Source organism: Erythrolamprus reginae, chromosome 2 (genome assembly GCF_031021105.1).
Source record: "Erythrolamprus reginae isolate rEryReg1 chromosome 2, rEryReg1.hap1, whole genome shotgun sequence".
NCBI lineage: Eukaryota > Metazoa > Chordata > Lepidosauria > Squamata > Dipsadidae > Erythrolamprus > Erythrolamprus reginae.
In genome coordinates this window covers 228,129,258-228,148,153 of record NC_091951.1, presented here as the reverse complement: position 1 = coordinate 228,148,153, position 18,896 = coordinate 228,129,258, and the positions used below count along the sequence as shown (strand labels likewise).

Here is an 18,896-nt window from a genome sequence, read left to right as displayed (position 1 = left end):
GCAGCCAGGGTGTGTGTTTGCATGCTCGTTTTATCTAATCAAGCACAATCTATAAAGAAACTCTACCAGCTTTGCAAAATAAGACACAGTTAATTTAAATAGCAAACTATCCTTCAATCAGTCTCAAAATCAATTTCTATAGGGAAAGAAAGGTTGTGATTCTAAAACTTTTCAACTCAAAAAAACTGCACACAGGTTACTATCCTTGATTTTAAATTATATTCAAATATTTAAATTATGTTATAAATTTATAAATTATATTTAAATATTTAGAAACATAGAAGATTGACGGCAGAAAAAGACCTCATGGTCCATGTAGTCTGCTCTTGTACTATTTCCTACATTTTATCTTAGGATGGATATATGTTTATCTCAGGCATGTTTAAATTCAGTTACTGTGGATTTGCCAACCACGGCTGCTGGAAGTTTGTTCCAAGCATCTACTACTCTTTCAGTAAAACAATATTTTCTCATGTTGCTTCTGATCTTTCCCCCAACTCACCTCAGTTTGTGCCCCCTTGTTCTTGTGTTCACTTTCCTATTAAAAACACTTCCCTCCCGGACCTTATTTAACCCTTTAACATATTTAAATGTTTCGATCATGTCCCCCCTTTCCCTTCTGTCCTCCAGACTATACAGATTGAGTTCATTAAGTCTTTCCTGATACGTTTTATGCTTAAGAACTTCCACCATTCTTGTAGCCCGTCTTTGGACCCGTTCAATTTTGTCAATATCTTTTTGTAGGTGAGGTCTCCAGAACTGAACACAGTATTTCAAATGTGGTCTCACCAGCGCTCTATACAGTGGGATCACAATCTCCCTCTTCCTGCTTGTTATACCTCTAGCTATGCAGCCAAGCATTCTACTTGCTTTCCCTACTTCCTGACCGCAGTAAATTATTTAAATTATATTTAAATATAAAGGTGCTATAATTCATTCAAGATTATAGAGAAAGCTACCAAGTGTATGTGCTTGGGACTGAAATAAGACTTTAAAATGTTAGAAGCTGTTACCTGGCCTGGGTCATAAGCAGCATTGATGCACGTTTCATCTTCAACAAAGCTGTCAGATTGGTTATCCTTCTGGTAGATGGCCAATGTTTTATCAGATTCCGTACTGGATGCCCTTTGAGAAAGAGAGACAGAATTCTAATGTGTACAACAGTTTAAATGCCAGGTTGTTTTTCAGAGTTGTAATTTTACATTAGCATTAGTCCCATTACCACATTTCCAATATCATGTTGGCAACTGCCTCATAAAGACCATAGTTGTTGTTTATTTCAAGATACCTTCATAGTCCTACACATAGGTCAATACTCCATGAACTACAATGTGTTCAACAGCAAAAATAACCAAAGATCAAGAACAGCGAAACACACAGTTGAGGCATACCAACATAGGCAACACCTCCTGTATAAACAGAGGCACAGAATCAAGATCAGTACTGTTTTATAAAAACCCTAGTAAGATCACAGCTGGAATATTGCTACCGATTTTGGTCACCATACTACAAAAAAGATGTTGAGACTTCGGAGAAAGTTCAGAGAAGAGCAACTAAGATGAGACTAAATCTCATGTCATCTGGAGACTAAAACATAGGAAGAACAACTTCAGGATTTGGGTTTGGTTAATCTAAAAAAAAAAGAATTAGGGTGACATGATAACAATATTCCAGTATTTGAAGGGCCGCCACAAAGAATAAGGGGTCAAATTATTCTCCAAAGCACCAATGGGCAAGACAAGAAATAATGGTTGGAAACTCAACAAAGAGAGAAGCAACCTGGAATTAGGGAGAAACTTCTTAACAGTGAGGACAATTAACCAGTGGAACAGCTTGCCTCTAGAAATCCACCTTATTCTATTCTATTCCTAGGAAAAACTCAGCTAACATCTTGGACCTGAGTGAACAGTCAGGACTTCAAAGTCTTCAAAGTCTAACAAGGTTGGGGTCTGTTGAATCTCCTATATTGAATTCTATAGGATAGGTGCCGTGACAGAAAAACCTTGCCTCCTAGGCCCCTCAGATACATGGGTCACATTCAACATGAAACTAAACGTTTATTGTCATAAGTCAACAGTCACCTGAAAATAGAATAGAATAGAGTAGAATAGGGTAGGGTAGGGTAGAATACAGTACAGTACAGTAGAATTCTTTATTGGCCAAGTGTGATTGGACACACAAGGAATTTGTCTTTGGTGTATATGCTCTAAGTGCAAGTATACTGACTGGATAGGACTGGGTTTTGAATTAGATAGCATTCCAAGAGCTTCAACAGACAATCTCAGGCCTATTTAGTCTTCATAATGCTTAGTATAACTTTCTGCTTGCTGGGTGGTCTACCTCCAAATTTATAGCGTCATACTTTCTAGCAGCAAATGCACTCCTAACTAGATGAATATCTACTCAAGTAGGACTAAAAATGCAATCGGTAGCACATGTGAAGAATCTTATCAGGCAGGATTCACTTGACCAATAGAGCAAGGTAGTACAATTTATTTTAAATTGCAGAAAAATGCAATATAAATACAGTAAGCATTGTATAGAATAGACAACTTACAACTCCGTCGTGTCCGTTCCGACTTAATTGTAGTTCATAAAATCATATACCAAAATGTCCTACCTGTTAATGACTACTTCACCTTCAACTGCAACAACATACGAGCACGAAATTGATTTAAACTAAATATCAACCGCTCCAAAATTGACTGCAAAAAAATACGACTTCAGCAACAGAGTAACCAACGCCTGGAATGCACTACCTGATTCTGTGGTTTCTACTTCTAACCCCAAAACCTTTAACCTTAGACTATCTACAATCGACCTCTCCCCCTTTCTAAGAGGTCTGTAAGGGGCGTGCATAAGCGCACCACTGTGCCTACCATCCCTGTCCTATTGTCTTCTTTTGTTACTTTTTTATCATTACTTATCTAATGTTTTATTTGTACAAATTACCACCTTATAATTGTTTGACAAAATAAATAAAATAAATAAATAAAAATAAAAAGAGAGTGACGAAGTTACGGTTAGTAGAATTACACTCTAACGTCAAACACCAATTGTCGTTAATCCCAAAATGTTAGTCCTTCAAAGGGGAAATACAGAAAAACAGACATTAATTCCAAGATAGATCTGGAAGCAGAGAAATGTATTGCACCTGCCTATTTTCCCCACTGAACATGGGTTAATTTGAAAGAAGGAAAGAGGATAACCAAGCTTACCTTAGACGTGATCTTTGCCTCCGAAAGTAGATAAAGATCCCTGCAGGTCCCATAACAAGTAGTAAGACAGTAATGATACTCAAAACAACGGAACCAGCCATAGACCTTGGTTTCTCTTTTTCGCAGTAGTCACCACTATATCCCAACATGCAACTGCACCTTATTCTATGGTTTTCCACAGTACAGTCTCCTCTCATGTTGCAGGTGTCACTGTTACAAGCATGTGACCCTAAGCCATTTTGTTTGACCCCCTGCACCAGAGAGGGGTGTTGCCATATCCCTGCTGCAGGTCGTGTAGGTTTTTGCCTTCTTCTTGAAGTACGGATCTGCGTAGTAGTAGTTGTTGTTGCACTTTTAGAGACAGTAACAGTAGTACTCTTGTGTTTTGTCTGTGGTTGCACGTGAGCCTTTTTAATGACAGGTTTCTTTGTGTGGATTTTGATGGGTGCCAGAGTTTTCTTTTCATGGAAGGGTTTTGTTGGCAGCTGTGTTGTCCAGGATGGAGTTATTGCCTGGGGTTTATTGACAATGTAGTGACCTGTCAGTAGAGAACATCATTTACATACATCACTTCTGAGTACAGCAGAATCAAGGTTGAATGTTTTGCAGCTGGCCAAAGGTTCTTAACAGAAAGAGTTAGCTGGGTTTCCTCCCCCCAAAACCCCTATAATGCCTACTCAAAAGTTAGGTGTAGGGCATAGGGACAGGTCCAGGTTAGTGGAAAAACTGTCCTATTCTGTTGCTTAGATCCAGTGTTTCCCAACCTTGGCAATTTAAATATATCTGGACTTCAACTCCCAGAATTCCCCAGCCAGCAAATGCTGGCTGTGGAATTCTGGGAGTTGAAGTCCAGATATCTTGAAGTTGACAGGGTTGGGAAACACTGGCTTAGATGGTACATACCAGCTAAGGCAGCACGTTCAGGGTTCTTTCAATTAAACAGTGCCACCTACTGGTACCCAGGGAATGTGTCTACTTGTCCCTCTGGAACAAGATCTCACCTGAAACCTGTGGACTCCTTCCATGTTTGATGTTCTCTAAAGTGCTGAAGACCCACCGGTTCTTCTCCAAGGCATTTGGTTAAAGTGGTGGAACCCCTTGTTGGATGTGTTTTTAATGTATATATTTTTTATATTGAGCAACTGAATTCCATCTTGTTTCCTTCTGTATTGTGTTTTTATTATTTTTAGATTATGAGCTGCCTAAATTTAGTTCGGGGGTCAGGAGGCTCCTAAAGTTAAAAAAACTAAAAGCTAAGCCATCACACTTTCATTGTCTGATAAATAAAGGTGTATGGTGGCATACATATAACCTTTAAAAATAGGCAATGCTTGCATTTCAGCTAGTTTGACAAACTGACTTCCCCAGTTCAGATGTGATCACCTTTCACTGAAGTTTATTTTCCTTCATTCCTTTTATTGTCCCTTCTATAGAGATTCAGACTCATAACACCTTACCTGACTAAATATCCTGGAAACTCTGATCATTTTTATGTAAAACTGTTATGGTTGGATTAATATGATTGAAGGTAGCTAAATTTTGTTATACTGTCTGTAAAATTAGGCAGACCTTGACCACCTATTGATTTTAATTTAATTTAATTAATTTGACTTCTAAGCCATCCAATGTGACTCACTGATTTATTTTTTTTTACCATCAACTGCAATCTATTTCTATGCCTTGTTCTGTTTGGTTCTGTTCTGTTTTATTTTAATGTTTAATTATTTGTGCTGGTCCAGGATGGTGAAAAAAAAAGATCTGATTTTGATTTGATCCCTTTTTTCATATTATATTGGCATCACTCTACCTTTCTGAAAAAATTGCAGAGAACTGCATTTTTAAATATGATACTGAATGTTGAGAGATGTTAATCCCTTGTTTATATGGCTACAATTTCCAGGGAGAGGAACAAAAATGACTATGTAATTTAAACATGTCACACAGTATGTTTAGATTTGACTAATGTACTATTTTAGACATTTGATACAAAAACAAAACAAAACAACTTGAACCGGGAAATTTGATGGGAGGTTTAAAAATCTGATGCGCGAATCCCCTATTAATTTCTGAGTAACTATTGTTACGTGGAAACTACAGCCATTTGTTGTTTCCCCAAGCTGGTAGTCATAGAAGGTGTGGATTTTACTTTGAAATGGTCACTGAATTAAAGCAGGCTATTTTATGAAATAGCCATTTATTTTCAAACCCCGTTTTGTAGTAAGTGCACCCTTCTAATGTGAATATCCTTCTCCTGCTTTTACTTTTAAATTACTGTTTCATTACATTGTCGTAAAAGGCAGGTGCTACATTATAGAACTATTGTATAAATTATTAACGCTCTGATTATTTAGAATCTAAATTTTAGATAACTTAAACCTTTTTTAAAAAAAACAAGAAAAGAAGTCTTGTGATTTCAAAATGATTATGATGATTTCAAGTCACTATGATTTCAAAAACGTTAATGTGGATATACATGAAGCTGCTTAAATTATGCATGGAGAGCCGAGGAGAGCTGATATGCATTTGTTTGTATAGTACTAGGGAAAGCACCTTATTTCAGTAAATGCAATCAGCCTATCCAACATTCAGAAGTTTATAAAAAGCATTTGTGTTAAATAAACAATTGATTTTTAACATTTAACAAAAATCCATTTCAACAACAGCTATCCATCCTTCAGGTATTAATGAGCTGTTTCTGTTGCATTCATCTCTCTGATTGTTTCAATACAGGTTTTCATACTCACAATTCATCTCATCAGATCCATCTTGGCAATCAAGATTCCCATCACAGACTTGCTCTTTTACAATGCATTTGGTGTGGTCCAAGCAGGCATGAAAAGGCTCCGAGCATTTCACGGCTTTGATGCACAGAGTACTGCGTTCTAAAATGTACCCGGTGGTGCACCAGCAGCTTCGTCCATGCGGATTTGGTAAACAGATCTGACTGCATCCCCCGTGCTTTTCCGAACAACCATTCCTCCCTGGAAACCACAAGACAGAAAATAATTGCTTCAGTTCTGTTTCCCACTGCAGAACATGATAAAGCAAGGAAGGGACTCTTGTGAGTCCCTTAGATCAGTGTTTCCCAACCTTGGCAACTTGAAGATATCTGGACTTCAACTCCCATAATTCGCTGGCTGGGGAAATCTGGGAGTTGAAGTCCAGATATCTTCAAGTTGCCAAGGTTGGGAAACACTGCCTTAGATTGCAAGGCGATCAAACCGGTCAGCCTTGGAGGAGATCAATCCTGGCTGCTCTTTAGAAGGCCAGCTCCTGAAGATGAAACTCAAATATTCTGGCTACCTAATGAGAAGAAAGGACTCACTGGAGAAGAGCCTAATGCTGAGAAAGCTTGAGGGCAAAAGAAGAATGGGAATTACAGAGAATGAACTGGCTGGATGGACTCACTGAAGCAGTCTGTCAGGCTGAAGCACTATCATTGCTTTTGGACACTAAGAACTGTTTTGAGTAACCCTTTTTTGTTTATTTAATACAAGTTTGCTGATTAGCAGAGCATGTGTGTGTTTGATTTCTTTTCCTTGGACTATTACGCATTGCCTGAGCCAGTCAGGCAGAACAGAAGGAGGCCAAGGTTTCGACTCTGATTTATTGTTCAGATGTTAATTGGAATGCTAACATAGATAGCAGGAGCTTCAATGGTCTCTGTGGGGGGGATGGTAGAGGACAGGAAGGCCTGGAGGGTTGCGGTGGGTTGGACATGACTTTGCAACTAACAATAACAACAAGGAAGCAATTACTTGGCAATCTGGCTGGCATGCTGTTGGCTTGGGGAGATATTCTGACACCACCTCACCAATTTCAACACCTAGAATAAGTCAATATATGAAATAGTCAATCTTTTTCCAGACAGTATGTTTTCCAGGAGGGTCTCACTTAGCCTATATGCCTAGGGGAGAGAGAGGCTCTCAATCCAAACAATGGCAGTTACATCCTTGTTCAGGATTGATGCTTAGAGAACATCCCACTTTTGGTAGGTCTAAAACTTAAAACTTTTACTTTGCCAAAAAGGTACCAAAGAATGGTATTGGGCAATGTAGTCCAAGTATCCCACGATGATGGCGGTATCAAACTTAATTTCATTAAGGTTGCATCAGGGTTATGTTTGACCTCGGGGGAGCCAGGGTGGGCGTGGCTAGGGCAGGCATGGCCAGCTTGACATCACTCGTGTCGGGGCGCCTCTGATGTCCCAAGTGCTGTGTCAGTGCAAACAGACTCCTGAGGTTTTTGACTGCCAGCCTCCTGCAATGCTCTGTCGGTAAAAATGGAGCTTGGAAGGGCCGCATTGCCATTCACTGGCAGAACATTGCAGGAGACCATGGCAGTTGAAAACAGAACTCGGGAGCCCATTTTCGCTGCCACAAGCACCGTGGGCCAGTCCTTTGCTGTTTTCAGGGCAGCCCCATGGTCCACATCTAAGTATTATTATTATTATTATTATTATTATTATTATTATTATTATTAATTAGATTTGTATGCCGCCCCTCTCCGTAAACTCGGGGCGGCTTACAGCAATGATAAAAACAATATATAATAACAAATCTAATAGTTAGAATCTAAAATAACAATAATACATTTAAAAAGGCTAAAAAGCAATAAACCCCAATATATAAAAAACATACATACAGTCGTATCATACATAAAAAACTACATAGGCAGGGGGAGATGTTTCAGTTCCTCCATGCCTGACGACAGAGGTGGGTTTTAAGGAGTTTACGAAAGGCAAGGAGGGTGGGGGCAGTTCTAATCTCTGGAGGGAGCTGATTCCAGAGGGTCGGAGCCGCCACAGAGAAGGCTCTTCCTCTGGGGCCCGCCAAACAACATTGTTTAGTTGACAGGACCCGGAGGAGACCAACTCTGTGGGACCTAACCGGTCACTGGGATTCGTGCGGCAGAAGGCGGTCTCGTAGATACCCTGGTCCGGTGCCATGAAGGGCTTTATAGTTGATGACCAACACTTTGAATTGTGACCGGAAACTGATCGGCAGCCAGTACAGGCCACGGAGTGTTGTAGAAACGTGGGCGAATCTGGGAAGCCCCACGATAGCTCTTGTGGCCGCATTCTGCATGATCTGAAGTTTCCGAACACTCTTCAAAGGTAGCCCCATGTAGAGAGCATTACAGTAGTCGAGTCTCGAGGTGATGAGGGCATGAGTGACTGTGAGCAGTGACTCCCGGTCCAAATAGGGCCGCAACTGGTGCACCAGGCGAACCTGGGCAACCCCCCCCTCGCCACAGCTAAAAGATGTTTCTCTAATGTGAGCTGTGGATCGAGGAGGACGCCCAAGTTGCGAACTCTCTCGGAGGGGGTCAATAATCCCCCCCCAGGGTTATGGACGGAATTGTCCTTGGGAGGCAAAACCCGCAGCCACTCCATCTTATGCAGGTTGAGTTTGAGTTTGTTGACACCCATCCAGGCCCCAACAGCTTCCAGGCACTGGCACATCACTTCCACTGCCTCGTGGGTTGGATCTGGCCCACAGGCCTTGAGTTTGACCCCCCTGCCCTATGACTTCTCAAAGTTATAATGAACTTTACCTTGTTGGTATAGTTTGCTGTAGATCTTTATATCCACAAGTTTCTGTTTTGTTTGAAACCACCAGTTTTCTACTATTTCCTGTGGACTATACCACACCTTTATTGCACCTGTTAGGAAAAAATGTAATCAGATTTGAGAAAACATTTTGCTGCTACACAGAGGATTGCTATCAATTTACAAAATACCACATAACACTTGATTATTATCAAATATTATCAATTTTGCCACTGGCTAGAACCTATTAATTTCTATTGGGATACAATACCAGTAGTTCTCAACTTATTACCACAATTGAACCCAAAATTTCTGTGAATAGGAGAGACCATTTTTAAGTGATTGTTGCCGCATTTTATGACCTTTCTTGCCACAGTTGTTAAGTGAATCACTGCAGTTGTTAAGGTAGTAAAGCAGTTATTAACTTCCCCGCTTCCCCACTGACTTTGCTTGTCAGGAGGTCACAACATCTGATCACATGACTCTGGGGCACTGCAACCATCATAAATATAAGTCAGTTGGCAAGGAGGATCTGAATTTTAATCATGTGACCCATGAGGATGTTGCAACAAGTGTGAAAAACTGCCACAAGTCAAGTTTTTAAATGTCGTCGTAACTTTGAGTGGTCACTAAACTAACTTACAACTTACTGTTGTAAGTTGAGGACTATCTTTATCACATTACATTATAACAGGCTAATAACTAGACTAAACACTGAACATTAAATGAACACTTGCCAATAATATATACCCCACCTCCAGACTTCCGTTGCCAGCCAAAGTGCCCGTTTTCGCACTGGTGGGATTCCCCTGCTGGGATTTCCCTGCAGCATCGCAAAATCCAGAGGTGGGGTTTCCCATGGAGGGGAGCCTCAAGGGAATCCCACCATTGCGAAAACGGGCTCTTCAGCTGGCAACAGAAGTCCAGAGGTGGGGTATCCCAGCGGCAGCAGCGGGTTCATAAGGTGAAAATAGTTGGGAAGAAGAGGCGAAAAAATCTTAAACTCCAGGTTTGTATCTCAAAAAGTTCGTATGACGAGGGGTTCGTAAGACGAGGTGTCACTGTATTGTATTAATATGGCTGGAGGCAGGTTTTGAATCTGAACTCACAAAATATTCATTGTGTAAGTCTTGACATAAAAACCTGATATCTGTTTCCCTTGATTCTGTGACATGTCATTGTTCTGACTCAAGTAAATGTCCCAAGTGACAAACTGCTTAATACATTAGGATTGAGCTATGGTGGCGCTGTGGTTAGAGTGTAGTACTGCAAGCTGTTTCTCCTGACTCCGGCTGACTGCAATTTGGCAGTTCGAATCTCAGTAGGCTCAAAGTTGATTCAGCCTTTCCATCCTTCCAAGGTGAGTAAAATGAGGACTCAGATTGTTGGGGGCAATATACTCGTCTCTTCAAACCGCTTAGAGAGGGCTGTAAAGCACCATAAAGCGTTAAGTGCTACTGCTATCGGTGACAGAGTGCTTCCCCCTTCCTTGGGAATTCCTATAGCAGTGATGGCAAACCTTTTTTTCCTCAGGTGCCTTAAGACTGTGCGCGCGCGCTATTGCATACACGTGAGTGCCCACACCCATAATTCAATGCTTGGGGAGGTCAAAACAGCTCCCTCCGCCGAGGGCCTCTGGAGGCCGGAAATGGCCTGTTTCCAAACTTCTGGTGGGCCCAGTAGGCTGGTGTTTCGTCCTCTGCAGGCTTCCCTGGAGCTGGGGGAGGGTAAAAATGCTCTCCCCCATCCCCTTGGAGGCTCTCTGGAAGCTAAAAACACCCTCCCAGAGCCTCTGTGTGAGCCAAAAATCAGTTCGCTGACAACCACATGCACGTTGGAGCTGAGCTAGGGCAAGGGCTCGCGTGCCAGCAGATATGGCTCCATGTGCCACCTGTGGCACCCGTGCCATAAGTTTGCAATCACTGTCCTATAGGGTTTGCGTTAGCTTAAGCTTGCTTACGACTGCGTGTTGCTGTTGTCCAGAACATCATTCCATCCCCTATTGCGAAGAGCATAAGGCCATGTAGTCCTCCCTCAATGATTCTGTGCCCGGAGCCATCTAGACGAATGCTTTCCACGGAACCTTTGGCTATAGGAAAAAGAGCCTAGTTAGCAAAGTAATACAATAGGAAGAAGGAATTGCACAAGATGTTTGATCAAAATGAAATAGATATGTTATCTTTGATATCACTGGAGAGGGGCAGGATATAAATCCAATTAATAATAGTAATAGTAATAGTAATATAATAATAATATAAATAATAATATTAATATAAATAATAATAATATTAATCATCATCATCATCATCATCATCATCATCATCATCATCCTTTATGAACTTTTCTTGAAACAGGACAGAAATTATGAGATTTCGAATGGATTTGATTACAGATAAGATATTGGATATGGCCAGAAGGCATCATTGGTTGCATTTTAAGAGAAGGGGATAAAAGTTACTTAAATTGTATAGAATGCGGGAAGTCATTTTTATATTTGTTTTCTAACTCTCTTATTTTTTTCCATTTCTCCCTTTCTTTTTTGCACCTTTTATTATTCGTTAAGGTTTTTTGCTGTTTGTATTAGTTTTTGTTATTGTGATTACAATTCTTAATAAAAGTACTATTAAAAAAGAAGAACATGTACTAGTCTAGGAGTATGGCCAGTTTTGTTTCATGTGCTAGGGAAACGAGCTGAACCCAGAGAATTTGATCCACACATTAGACTGCTTACCTTGGTCAGCCCAATAGAGCCAAGTGCCAGCATCCACTATTGTTAAACCCACAGGGATCAGGGATCTCCTCCAGATTATTCTCCGCCTACTCCCATCCATAGCAGCACATTCTATCATGGGATCGGGTAGGCCGTGTTCACCACCTAAATCCACAATGCACATGGATGCAGTTGGGGGATGGACCACCACTGTGGTTGGGTTGTAAAGACCATCGCTAAGTACCACGTGCCTATATTTGCCTTCTGAGGCTGCCACTTGGACAGATGCATATTTATTGAAGAGTCTTGAGACACAGCTACGAGACGGTTCTTTATTTAAGCTCTTTTTGCAAGTGACAATCAGCTGGAACACGTCTCAGCTGGGCAAGGGAAAACCGGCTGTATTTATACTATTTTTTCTCCCGCCCAAAACAAGCTGTCAGCGCCTTAACCAATCAGGCGCTGGCTATTAGCATATTTTCCCTAGTAACAGTTACCTCAGGCATAAACAGAGTATTTAACACCCCTCCCTTTTCAGATAAAAAAACCATACAATTACACAGAGAGCCATGTGACATAGTCAGCCAATCGCTGCGGTCTTTGTATTGTCCTGGCTGACCTACGCAGTTCATTTGGATCTCCGCTGTTGGCGGGGAAGGATGTCGGATCGTTGGTTCCTTCTGGGACCTCCAGTGGGCCTAGCTGAGCTCCAGTCTCTGGAACAGAACAAGTGGGCACCACATCGTTCTCGGCTGTCGTAGGGAAGGTCGATGGGCTGGGCGAGCTGCAACGAAGTGGTGAGTCCATTTCCAATTCGATTTCGGCTGGTGTTGCGTTGTTTCCTGTTGGAATTTCTGCAGTCCTATCCAGTTCGGATTCAGGGCATTTACGCAGATGGTCGATGTGCCTAGTCCAAACTCGGCCATCGTGTAACAATATTTCAAAAGTTTTTGGAGCTTTTTGTTGCAGTACAGTCCCTTTGAGCCAATTAAGGCCTTTGTCAAAATTCTTAGCAAATACACACTGCCCAATAAACATGTGTCTCTCAGAATCAACAGGCATAACATTAGTTGTACAGAACATGGGGTGCAATCTATCTAAAGTAGACCTGAGTTTCCTGCCCATAAGAATTTCAGCAGGGCTTCTACGGCTTGTGGCATTTGGGGTTATATGTTGAGCCAATAGGAATTCATCTAAGTGCTCTTGCACTTCCCCTGGGCCAGCCCTTCTTAAAGCCTCCTTGGCAACACGCACATACCTCTCAGTCAATCCATTAGCCCACAGGGAAAAAGGAGATATGAGCGCATGCCTGATTCCTAATTGGTCCAGGAACATTTCAAATTGCCTGGAAGTCAGCTGGGGCCCATTGTCAGAAACTATTACATCTGGGCAGCCATGTGTGGCAAACAAATGGCGTAGAGCTCTTATGGTAGCACATGTTGTAATGTTTGGCAGGACAATAATCTCAACCCATTTAGACAATGCATCAACCACTACTAGGAAATACTTAGTTTGAATGGGGCCAGCAAAATCTATGTGAATTCGGGACCAAGGCCCTTTTGGTTGGTCCCAATCCATTGGAGTGGTTTTAGGGAGTCTTGGCCTAGACTCCTGACAGGGGTCACACCTTGCCACCCATCTCTCAATTTCAGAATCAAGTCCTGGCCACCAAAAATGGCCCCTTGCCAAGCCCTTCATCCTTACAATACCAGGATGTCCTACATGCAGCATTTTTAACACTTTTTGTCTTAAAGTTTTGGGAATGATGACCCGGTCACCCCATAATAAACAACCTTTAACAATTGATAATTCCAACCTTTTGTTTTTGAATTCCACAATATCTGGCCCATTACAGTCGGCATCCCACCCCCGTAGCACACAATTTACTACTTTCATAAGAATAGGGTCTTGTTTGGTATGTTCTGCCACCTCCGTGGCAGTAGTCAGGGGTTTATCCTCTAACTCAATGAGCAATACGTCCGCAGAGGGGGCAGGGTCTTGTACTAACTCAGAAAGAGGACATCTGCTAAGGCCATCCGCATGGTTAATACTAGTCCCTCCCCTGTGAGTTAAGGTATAATCATAGGCAGATAAAAAAATGGCCCATCTTATCAATCGTGGGGACATGAATGGTGGAGTTGGTTTGTCTGGGGCTAGGAGTCCTAATAACGGTTTATGATCTGTAATCAATTCAAAATGTCTACCAAAAATATAATGATGGAACTTTTTAACACCTGCTACCAATGCCAGAGCTTCCCTGTCAAGTTGACTATAGTTCCGTTCTGCGCTTGACAGTGTTTTAGAGAAAAATGCTATAGGGGCCTCAGTGCCGTTAGGCAGCACATGAGCCAAAACACTACCCACTCCATAAGGTGAAGCGTCACAGGTGAGGCGTAGGGGAAGTGAAGTACTGTATTGTACCACTACACTTTTGGATGTTAAAAGGTTTTTTATTTGAGAAAAGGCTTTACTCTCACTGTTCCCCCAACTCCATGGGACTTCTTTCTGCAATAGACGGTGTAGTGGTTCTGCCGCTGTGGCCTTCTGCTTTAAAAAAACAGAGTAGAAGTTAAGGAGGCCTAAGAAAGCCTGCAGTTCTGTCTTATTTTTAGGCTCTGGGGCCTCTTGTATTGCCTTGACTTTATCGCATGTAGGATGGATTCCTTCGCCATCTATATTATATCCCAAAAATTGGACACACTTTGTACCCCAAACACATTTTCCAGGTTTAACCTTAAGCCCCTTGTCTCTAAGCCTAGTTAACACCTCCCGTATTCTTGAGTTTAGCTGGGCTTGATCCCTTCCCGAAATAAGAATATCATCAAAATAAGGCAAGGTTCCCTTAATTCCTATCAATAAGCGCTCCATAAAACTCTGAAAAATTCCTGGTGCCACACTGACCCCGAACTGTAAGCGGGTGCATCTGAAAGCTCCCCTATGGGTAACAATAGTCTGGGCTAAAGAGGTAGGCTCGTCTATGGGAAGCTGCTGGTAAGCTTGCGCGAGGTCAATCTTTGCAAATAGGTTACCCTCCCCAAGGGAATGGAGTAAATGTTGCACTACAGGTATTGGGTAGGGATGATGTTTTAAAGCCTTATTTAGAGTGGACTTATAGTCTGCACAGACTCGCAGGGAGCCATCCTGCTTAAGAGGAGTCACAATTGGGGTTTCCCATGGAGCTTGGTCTACAGGGACCAAAATACCCTGATGGATGAGCTTATCAAGTTCTGCGTCAAGTTTAGGAAGCAAAGGCAAGGGAACCCTACGTGGTTTGAGTCGGATAGGAGGAACACTAGGATCAATGGAGAACGAAATTGGGGGCCCTTTATAAGACCCTAAAGCTGGACTAAAAACGTCAGGAAATTCCTTGACGAAATCTGGAACCATAGTATTAGATATTTTATGAATGCCAGATATCTCTATTCCAAGGGGAGACATCCAGTCTAATCCTAAAAGTGAGTGGGTGGGCCCTGACACTACTAGTAAAGGTAGGGTAGCTGCAAATTTTTTGTGTACAATTGGAACAGGTAACATGCCTAAAACAGGTATAATTTTCCCTTGAAAATCCTTAATAAGTACATTAGAATACAATAAATCAGTTATGTTAACATGAGGCATATACATTTTGACCTTAGACCAAGGCATAATACTATAGCTAGAGCCAGTGTCTAGTTCCATCTGGCAAGGTTGAGAATTTAAAAGTAAAGAAATGTTAATTTTAGATATGTTAGCAGTTACAGTGTTGTTAATGGAAATTCCACTGTTACCTCCTAAGTAGTCGCGGTTAGAGTTGGAGTAATTGTAGCGACTAGAAGGTTTGAACCCCTTGTTTTCGCGCGGTTGATTTTGGAAGCGTGGAGCCCGAGGAGTTGAGAAAGCTTCCTCCGGTAGGGAGGCTCGGCAAGCCTCAGCGATGTGCCCTCGGCGACCACAACGGTGGCAATTTGAATCTCGGAATGGGCAACGGTGACGGGAATGGTTGCCACGGCAGCCAGAACAAGGAAGAGATTGTTGCGATTGCTTGAAAGGTCGAGGAAAAGCTTGTCGGATAAAACAGCAGTCGTTTTCAGAGCTTGTAGACGGTTTGATTGCATTCGCAGAGTCGGCCTGTTGATTCGGGGAGGAGATGTGGGCCACGACTTCTTGCTTGTCATTCTGTTTCAGCTCTTTTGCCGCAGACTCAGCCACCTCGGCTGTTTGAGCGAGTTTGATGACTTGTTGCAGGGAATGTTCTTCCTCAGTAAGGAGTTTGTTTCTGACGGTTGCATTCCGCATGCCGAAGATAAGAGCATCTATTAGGCGTGCTTCCGGGTTCTCGAAGCGGCATTTTGACAGCACGGTTCTCAAGCGCGTAGCAAATTGGTTGATGCTCTCGGATTCAGTCTGGCCCATTCTGGAGAATTGGTGCCTGTAGACGATCGCCGGCTTTGTTGGCTTGAAGTGAGCCGAAAGCTTCGTTTTCAAAGCGTCCCAGGAAACCGAATTCGCTGACGCCGGGTCGGTGAGTGTCTGTGCGAGGTCGAACATTTCCGCTCCACAGTAATTCAGGAAAATCGCTCTTTTCCGATCGTCGATCGCGTCTCTCATGCCGGCAGCCTCGAGGAAAACGTCGAATTTAGCGAGGTAGGCATCCCAAGTAGACTTCTCCGGGTCGAAGTATTCCGGCGCTCTCCCGACGGCCAGGGATTCCATTTCAGCAGGCGTAGGTTCGTTCTTCTCTCGTCGCCAGGTGAAGAGTCTTGAGACACAGCTACGAGACGGTTCTTTATTTAAGCTCTTTTTGCAAGTGACAATCAGCTGGAACACGTCTCAGCTGGGCAAGGGAAAACCGGCTGTATTTATACTATTTTTTCTCCCGCCCAAAACAAGCTGTCAGCGCCTTAACCAATCAGGCGCTGGCTATTAGTATATTTTCCCTAGTAACAGTTACCTCAGGCATAAACAGAGTATTTAACATTTATTGTCAATCCAATAGATGTTGGCACTTAGCCAATCCAGTGCAAGTGATATCACGGTGCCCTTGACTGGCAGAATCTTCTTCACAGAAGCTCTTCCAGTATCTTTAATAGCCAGGACCTTTATGAAGTCGTCATTTAAGTCTGAGAAGTACAATGCAGTACTGCGTAGAGAGTAGTATACAGCCATCAGGTGAGTTACATTACTCAAGGGGAGACTGCTGTGCTCGGGAAGAGCAGTCTGCCCAGCTGTGGAACGCAGTTTTTTCAGGTAGACCTAGAGTTCAATATTAGAAACAACATTATTATAATAATTTCAGTTTACAAGGGCATTCAGCCATTTGCTCTAAGACAATCCGATCATAGCAGAAGTCCATACAGCTTTTGCTACCTTGTGCGATGCTAAAAATACCATACAAGAGCTTCCATTTATCTCTGTAACGCTTGACTACAAGGGGTCAAGTATCACTTTCCAACAGAATTTCAATAAGGTGTAAAAACAAAAGTGGCTAACTTTTGACAGTGTCACTCTTTTTTGAGAAAGGTGTGTGTTATGTTTTCAGGAGTGCTTTGTAAAAATTAACCCGCAGTCAATGACCTCTAGGTTACTCCCTTGTGGGGTGTCTCAGAGGTCGGTCCTCTCCCCCCTGCTATTTAATATCTACATGGGTGAGATCATCCAAAGGCATGGGGTGAGGTATCATCAGTATGCTGATGATACCCAGTTATACATCTCTACCCCATGTCCAGTCAACAAAGCAGTGGAAGTGATGTGCCGGTGCCTGGAGGCTGTTGGATGGGTGTCAACAGGCTCAAACTCAACCCAAACAAGACAGAGTGCCTGTGGGTTCTGCCTCCCAAGGACAATTCCATCTGTCCGTCCATTACCCTGGGGTGTGTGTGTGAATCATTGACCCCCTCAGAGAAATTTAGCAACTTGGGCGTCCTCCTCGATCCACAGCTAACATTAGAACACAATCTTTTGGCTGTGGCGAGGAGGGTGTTTGCCCAGGTTCGCCTGGTGCACCAGTTGCGGCCCTATTTGGACAGGGAGTCATTGCTCACAGTCGCTCATGTCCTCATCACCTCGAGGTTTGATTACTGCAACGCTCTCTCGGAAACTTCATATCGTGCAGAATGCAGCCGCGAGAGCTATCATGGGGCTTCCCAGATTCGCCCACATTTCTACAACACTCCGTGGCCTGCACTGGCTGCCGATCAGTTTCCGGTCACAATTCAAAGTGTTGGTTATGACCTTTAAAGCCTTACATGGCATTGGACCAGAATACATCCGGAACCGCATTCTACCGCACAAATCCCAGCTGCCGATAAGATCCCACAAAGTTGGCCTTCTCCAGGTCCCGTTGACCAAACAATGTCGTTTGGCAGGCCCCAGGGGAAGAGCCTTCTCTGTGGCGGCCCTGGCCCTCTGGAATCAACTCCCCCGAGATTAGAATGGCCCCCACCCTCCTTGTCTTTCTCAAATTTCTCAAGACCCACCTATATCGCCAGGCATGGGGGAACTAAGACATCTCCCCCAGGCTTTTATATTTTATGTTTAGTATATATGTGTTGTATGGTTTTAACTGCTGGGTTTTTAATATATTTTTATTTCAATATTAGATTTGTTTTAATGTTACACTCTTTTATTATTGTTCTGAGCCGCCACGAGTCTTCGGAGAGGGGCGGCAAATCAAATCAAATCAAATCAAATCAAATCAAATCAAATCAAATCAAATCAAATCAAATCAAATCAAATCAAATCAAATCAAATCAAATCAAATCAAATCAAATCAAATCAAATCAAATCAAATCAAATCAAATCAAATCAAATCAAATCAAATCAAATCAAATCAAATCAAATCAAATCAAATCAAATCAAATCAAATCAAATCAAATCAATAAATAAATGTACTTGTTACTAAGGAAAATTCAAATAGAAGCCACTTTGCTGTGCCAGCCTATTAAACAGCTGTAAGAACATTTCATTTGGGAAAATTATTTTGCAATAGTAGTGGGTTCTATTTACCTCTGCTACCAGTTCAGAAACGGGAGCGCAGGGGCAACACTTCTGCGCATTTGCAGAGTGTTTTTTGACGACATTTTGGAGGGTGGGCAGAGCCTCTCACCACTACTACTGGTTTGCCATACTGGGCCCAACCGGTAGCAACCCCTCACTGGTTTGCAGCTACCATTCTCTTTATTATCCAATTGAAAGTAATACCTGTGTAACATCTGTCTGGCCACCCAATAACATGAATGCTGACTCCTTTAATGGAATGCAGGTCTTTCCATCACTTGATAGTACAGATTCAGGCGGGCAATGGCAGCTTCCTTTTTTGCTGGGGCTTAAGAGGCACATATACGAACATCCAACTTCTACACATGGGTTAGGGGCTGGTGCCTGCAGAACTTCATGCATCACCTGAAAGCCAAAATTTCAAGAGTATGAAAATGTTACA

General features: G+C 42.4%; 1 protein-coding gene across 3 annotated transcripts in view; it reads right to left on the bottom strand.

Moving 5' to 3' along the window:
* The window catches only part of LOC139162114 (LDL receptor repeat-containing protein egg-1-like), a 50,794-nt gene that overhangs the window by 580 nt on the left and 31,318 nt on the right, over positions 1–18,896 (bottom strand). For 2 of the 3 annotated variants that reach the window (XM_070742151.1, XM_070742152.1), the window contains 6 exons: positions 18,659–18,859; positions 10,730–10,858; positions 8,775–8,882; positions 5,963–6,199; positions 3,219–3,756; positions 1,014–1,125 (listed from right to left, as the gene is read on the bottom strand). In XM_070742151.1, coding sequence (XP_070598252.1) covers positions 1,014–1,125; positions 3,219–3,756; positions 5,963–6,199; positions 8,775–8,882; positions 10,730–10,784 — 1,050 coding nt within the window. In that variant the 5' untranslated portion in view covers positions 10,785–10,858; positions 18,659–18,859. Of the gene's footprint in view, positions 1–1,013; positions 1,126–3,218; positions 3,757–5,962; positions 6,200–8,774; positions 8,883–10,729; positions 10,859–11,500; positions 12,001–18,658; positions 18,860–18,896 lie in introns of those variants that run through there. The other variant, XM_070742150.1, reaches the window with a different exon arrangement.